The sequence below is a fragment of the Vanellus vanellus genome (assembly GCF_965231255.1).
Source record: "Vanellus vanellus genome assembly, chromosome: 3".
Taxonomy (NCBI): domain Eukaryota; kingdom Metazoa; phylum Chordata; class Aves; order Charadriiformes; family Charadriidae; genus Vanellus; species Vanellus vanellus.
This window is the reverse complement of record NC_138907.1, coordinates 25051317-25058186: the sequence shown is the minus strand read 5'-3', so window position 1 is coordinate 25058186 and position 6870 is coordinate 25051317. Positions and strand designations below refer to the sequence as shown.

At 34.0% G+C, this 6870-nt stretch overlaps 1 protein-coding gene across 1 annotated transcript in view; it reads right to left on the bottom strand.

Annotated features, from left to right (window-relative positions):
* USH2A (usherin) overlaps positions 1-6870 on the bottom strand; it is a gene marked incomplete at its 3' end in the record, with an annotated part of 409152 nt that overhangs the window by 183789 nt on the left and 218493 nt on the right. The window contains exons 35-36 of the mRNA XM_082480510.1: positions 4938-5089; positions 865-1027 (exon numbers count right to left, since the gene is read on the bottom strand). Of these exons, the coding sequence (XP_082336636.1) occupies positions 865-1027; positions 4938-5089 (315 nt within the window). The remainder of the gene's footprint in view (positions 1-864; positions 1028-4937; positions 5090-6870) is intronic.

Genomic DNA, 6870 nt, shown 5'->3' with positions numbered 1-6870 from the left:
GAACATTCATTTTTATTCACTGCCCAAGTATTTCACATTTTTATAATAATTAGAAGACACAGAATTTTACTTTCAACTGAAAAATATGCACTTTGTGTAATACATTTGGAAAAAATGTCCATTTACATTCTTTAGTGTCTTATATAGCCTTTTACACAAGGGTAACATCACTGCCTAACTCTACCGCTCTGATTTAGCAACGTTTTCACCCCAGACCACATTGCTACGTTTAGGTTTACAAGACAGAAAAAAAAACCCAACCAATCGCCCCACAACATAAACCAGTGGAAACAAAACAGGAGCCCACAATACAGTAAGGTTTAACAGAGAATTGTTACTTTTCAGGCTTTTGTATCGTATGGTGAGTCTGTTATATAGAAATAAAGAGTCGATTTTCCTTTCTTCTTTTTAGGAATCAGTGACTGATTTCATTGCGTAGTTTTTTAGGTAACTGGCTGTTTGTAAGCCTTAATTCTTTACTGCAGCTTATATCAATTTCAAATATACCCACAATCAACCATATTATGAACAGCTCTCATGAACGGCTCCCATTTATATAAGCAAACCAAGTGAAATTTTGTGAGTATAGCTTCCTTATCTGAGTGAAGGTTGTGAGATAAGACTTCATGTGTATATCTAGAGCCTAAATAAGTGCAGAGGGCTTATCTTTACTTGCCAATGTATATGTTTGTAGAAATGTTAAGCACCATAAATCAAAGCAGTAGTTCTTAAAGAATAAAATTAATTATAAAATAATCAGTGGAGTGGCAAAAAAGCAGAAAAGCTTAGTGCTAAAGAAATTTTTTTTAAAATGGAAATGGAATATCTATGCTATCATTAGACTTATAAAGGAAAAAAAAATACCTTGATCTGCATAGAAGAGACCAGTGACAAGGGCTGTGTAGGTCAGTTTTCCGTTAGGTTTATTCGGGGCAAACCATTTTAACTGAACTTCTTTGGTCCCGTCAACAATAGCAAATATATCAACTATTCCCTCAGGGGAATCTTCCATGGTCCGAGCTTCTACCTGTAAGTTGAACCAAGAGACAGAGGTTTGTTGCCATAGTATACAGAGAAGGAACGAGAAATGCAAAATTTTAAGAAAAGTTATTTCTTCAGGGAAAAAAAAAAAAGTAGCTAACACTGCAGGTGTCCTAATTTTTAAGCATTTTACTTTCCTTTCATCTATATTTGTTTGAAGCTGCCCAGCAACTAACATACTTTATACAGAGTCCCCTGTAAGGAACAGGAAATAAATACTGGAAAAAAAGGAAAGATTCATTTCTCGAAAACACCATTGTAGCTCGTGTGGATGACTGATCTCAGCTTAGTGCTAGGGGAGGAAGCAGCTGTAGAAGACCACAGTTTTTTTTTTACTTTCTGCATTTTAAAAGACAACTGTAAGGAACATGCATTTAAACGCTGTAGTAAATTGCTACAGATATTTGATAGAGAAAAAATATCCTTTGCAGAATATTGGTTGCTCCCTGAATTAACTTCTAATTTCACCTAAGAAATTTAAGTTGCAATAAAAAGTAGACCTTTAAGAGAAAAAAAAATATGATAAAAGAGCTAGATAACATAATGAATATGAGATATTTTTTATACAAATAAACAGTCATTCAATATTATAGAAATCTAGTATTTAAATGTCACAACTTGTAGTAAACAGTGCTGCAGAAGAAAATAATTTGCTATTGTGTTATTTATGGCAACAAGTTTGTTTCTCATACATTATTTATTTGGTGTTTTCTAAGGTATAAGATGGCTTCACACCTTTCTAAGTGCCTCTTAGCTGCAAGTTCATGGGAGTGTTAATAAATGCTATTTTTAATCTGCCACACCTGCTCTGTCATCAAAATAACCAAACATACTTTCTCTGTCCTTGAATCATGAATGTTTTACTTTCTAGCATGTAAAATTTGGAAAGCTTATTGTTTACAAGTGCCAGGCTATATCTTCGATGTGCACCAATACCTCTGCATGCGTTTCTATATTCATACACTCTACTATATTTAAACTGGGTGAATAGTTGCAGTAAAGTCAACAGGATAAAGTACATGCTTAAAGATAAACAAATGCTTCACGGATTTATTGGATCAGTGCCACACTGATTATTTGTATATTTCAGGCAAAAACTTCCTTATGGAAGAATTTGACTAAACTGTGTTTTCTAAACTAAAATAATTTCCTGTAAAGTTGTGCTGCTAAATGCAGGTACTCCAATCTCACCACATCAGAAACATGGAGAAATGACTGCAAACTACTTTTTCTACTGAAGAGGACTAAAATATTCTTATAACTGTATGAATTTGTAGCAAGCTGTACCACATACTGAACAGCTGCAACAGCTGTATTGTGTATCTAGCCTTTTCTTTATGAGCTGCTATTCTTTTCAGTATGAAAAATATTTAAACGCTGTTTAGAATCATTACATTTACTCCCCTCTACAGCTACAGTGCTGCAGTGTATTTTGAAAATAATATCTCATTTAAAAAATATACATTCTGTCTATAAACATATGGCACAGAAAACCTGTTTCATATTTCTTTTTCTAAACATTACTTTATACACAATTCTGTGATACTTTCAGATGCGTTTATTAATAACTTAAACAACTCTGCTACCATATAAGTAACACTAAATCATAGGATAGGAATAATAATAATATTGGGAAAACATTGTCATCCCTCTAAGTTTAAAAAAATAAAAGTACTATCAAACACATAAGCTAAAACCCCAAAATATAAGTTTAATAGCAGTGGCTTGAGATGACCAATATTTATTTGAGATGACCATTTCCATTTATTCACAAGGTATTTACAAGAGCTAACACATTTCAAAATCAGCAGAATTTCAGATTTCCTGAATTCCTCTAAAGAATCTATTAAAGGTTACACTATTTCTTGATAATCCATATTTTTATTCCTTTTTAAGCAGCAAAAAGCAAATTAGAACAGGCACAAAAGCAATGTCTTGGCTTTACTAGAAAGATTGAAATTTAGCGTTTATTAATTTATGTTACCAATTTGCATCTGGTTTGAAAATAAATCAGTCACTGATAAAAAAGTTAAACATAAACTATCTAACCCAAATAAAAAAGTTACTGAAATACAGTAACTGCTAATGCTTTCATAACTGATTAAGATCTTCAGAGCCACCTTCAGAAAGAAGCTGGAGAAATCCCATATTTAGGACAGTCACATAGCATTCGCTCATCGATTAGAGCACATTAAGCACAAGATCAGCAACAAAAATAGCTGGAAGCATATCAGTTTACTGCTGGGGCTTGTTTCCCATACTATTTAGAGCAGAGGCAAAACATTTGGGCTTTTTTTTTTTTTCTTTTTTTTTTGTGTTGGATTTATTCTGTAGTGATACAAAAATCTTTCAAAAAATCAAATGAAGATGCAATGCTTTAACTTCCTGGCAGCACTTAGGTGAGTCTAAATAAAGATGTTGTACTTCAATTCCTGTGATTAGAGATGGATCACTGGCTTTGGAAAACAGTTTGCGTACTGATCACGGGATGCAGATCAGTATCAGCTACAGCGACCCCTACTTCAAATTGTTTAAAAAGTCACGTTATGAGTCTGCAGTTCAGTGGAGATGTGAAAAAAAGGCTTATAAAAATATTTTTTAAAACCCTAACTACCGCCATGCTGTTCTGTCCTTTTGATGCCTATTTGATAGGACAGAAGTACTGAAAACATACATATTTCATCTGTATGCAAAGTCTGGTAACCTCTTGTCTTTAACATCACTGCTAGCACAATGGATTCAGTTATTGCACATCGAATACCTTAAAACAACATTTGCTTTTGGGGTATATGTGAAGTTGTAAAAAATGTACAAGAAAAACTGGCAAAAAGCCATTCAAGCTTTTAAGAGTAAATATCCTTCAAAGTAGAGCAAGCTATAAAATGTTTAATGGTTATAAAGTCTAGTCTTCTACAGACAGACAATGTTACCAGCATCTGAAAGAAAATAATCTTGAAAAGAATACTGGAAATGTGACCAATGAGTTATATCATAAAAATTAAACCTGTAAGTTCTTTCTGCAGCACAATATAGTGATATTATAAATTGCGACGGAAAAATAAACAGAACAACATGAAAAACTCCCAAATCTTCCTTTTTTTCCTTTTTCTTCCTTATCTAGTTAGCAAAATTAAAAGTGCACACATAAAGCTGAATGAAACAAAAAAATAAATCTGAGAACACAGATTTCTTTCTCAGTTATGCTTGAAAACAAAATCCAGTGTAGCAGATATTATTCCAGTTATTCGTCAGCTACAGTACTATGAAATCATACTGGATTTATCAGTTCAGCTATATGTCTAAAAACCTTTAACAAAATAGAAAAGCCTCAGAAGGCTTGTTTTTCACATGTCAAATTTAATATTCTTGTATTCTCAAATCCTGAAAAAATGTAGTGTTGTACAAGACTGTTAAAATATGTCCAGCATAATATTTTGATCACATACTTGCATTCAAAGATATTTATGAATCACCACATTTTCTTTACTCCTGTTGCCACTTCTGGCTTCTGCAATTTTCAAGTTAACTTCAATCCTTTCAGTCAGGCAGCTAGAAATTTGCTCATTACTGGAACAGTAACTCTTTCTTTATATGCGGCCTTATAAATCTGGCTGAGCACATCTGCACCTTTCAAACATATTAACTCTATTTAATTTCAATAATGTGTGTTTCAGCCTCAAATTTTGCCTTTTTTCACTGCACCTATGTTCTACTTTGGAACGGTGCCTAACAATGACCTATCAAATCTTTAGCAGCTCTTAAACGGGATTTTTTTTTAAATGTCACATTTTGCCAGATGGGTTAGTACTGACCAGAGTGAATCATCACCATTTCCTCTGATATTCACTGCCATCTGACATTTATTACGTACCCAGAATGCAAATTAAGGTACTCACCAGCGGACCCAAAGCACAACCTTTCGCAGTACACGCCTGGACTCTGAAGGAATGCAGACTCCAAGGAGCAAGTCCGTAAGCGTAACAACTTAGCTGTGATGAATTTTGCATCAGAACACCATCCATATACAGTCCATAGCTAGTAATAATACCTATAAAACAATGTGATAGAATTCACTTAATAGCCAAAGAGCTACAGGGTTTAGAAGAAAACGAACGCTACAGACATTAGTGTGGTAGTAGTAGCACTTCAGTTTACAGTTAAGCAGGTAAGTGTTTAGCAGGACTGTGTATGCAACACAGAGGAAATACATTCTCCCATCTTTAACTGTTGAAAACCTTGCAAGTGGATTGCATCTCTGAAAGCAGTTACACTGTTCTAAAGATTACCCCTTGTTTCTAAAGAGCAGCTAACATCGCCTTGGAGTCCTGAAAACCGAGGCAATTCTGTTTCACGGCCTACTCCGCATACGGCTGTTGAAACAAGAACTGGAAAGACAAACAAAACCATCTCACATCTTAACAGCTTTAGACTTACAAAAAAAATAGTGATCTACAGTGTAATTGAAACGTTGAAGGACAACTCAGGCCAGTGCTGTAATTGCAATAAATCGTAATAAATAATTCTGTCACACAAAACACCTTATTGATACTCTTTCTTCTTGATAATTAGGTCACATTTTCTGCATTTTGCCAACAAACTAGGCAATTCATTAATTTGCGTGGGCTTTTTTTTTTTTTTTTGGAAAACAGTTTTACCCACTTTTCTAAACAAAACTACAAAATAGTATGGATTGCTGTTTCCTTCTCAGTATGCTGTAGAAAAAGTCTTGAAGTAAAGTATTCCCTAGCTATTCAATCTAAAGAAAGAAAACATATTTGCAAACTCAAAACAAACATTAGCAAGACTTTTAGATATAGGAGAGAATGGTCCCTCTCATGCAACTGGCTAATACTAACTCAAAAAATTCAGATAATTCCTTATCTCATTTGTAAGGAAATCTAAATCTCTGTTCTTCTGAAGGTGCATGATAGGATGGCACGAACCCTGTACAGGCTATACATACACAGTGTTTTGAATTTAATGAAGTAAAGATTGAATTTTACAGATTGTCTTAGACTTTGGAAGTTGAGCTTAGAAAGGAATCCTTCTTCTCAGGGATATTGCTCTCACTTTTGAATATTCTCCTTTTTTAAAAGCTGTTTAAGTTTGAAATCTTAAGGCCCATAAATACAAAGTTATAGAAGGATTCATTAGAAGTGAGTTTGGTTCAGAGCATACCTTCTAATCTTCCCACTATAGAAAATACCTTCACATCGTAAAAATAGATCTTGATTTATCTTTCCTTCCCTTAAAACTGAACTGTTTGAAACTACATTGAGGAAGATTATGTTTTAAATAGAGAAAAAGCTTTCCCCCCCCTCTACTGAATTGAGAAATGCTCTGTAAATAAAAGTGTATACACAACTGTTTCAGTTGAGCTTTGAAGAGTTATACTTCAGAAGATTTATATGCTAAAGCAATGCTGAGCTGAGTATGGTGAAGTGTTTCACAGACTCCTCAACTCTTTTCTCTTCTAGAAAAGTGAGAGGCTAAACTCAAGTCAGACAGTAGAACCGTGTGTGTGGGAGGAAGTCCTGGTAAATCTCACACTATCAATCCAACCACATTTGACAGGCTTCCTAAGGCAAAAATCCCTTGGGGTTCCATGTCTAGTTGCTTATAAAGCAAGGGCATTAATGGTTGATATTTGCCCTACATTAAATGAATTACATAGATATAAAAAATATTTTATTTATCTCACAGGAAAAATATTTAAATACAGACAGGCATCCCTAAATGTGAACACTGGCATTAAGAATGTGTTTTTCAGGAGAAAAAAAAAAAACCCACAGTGAAGTACTTTAAGTACCTATACCAGTAGCACTAACC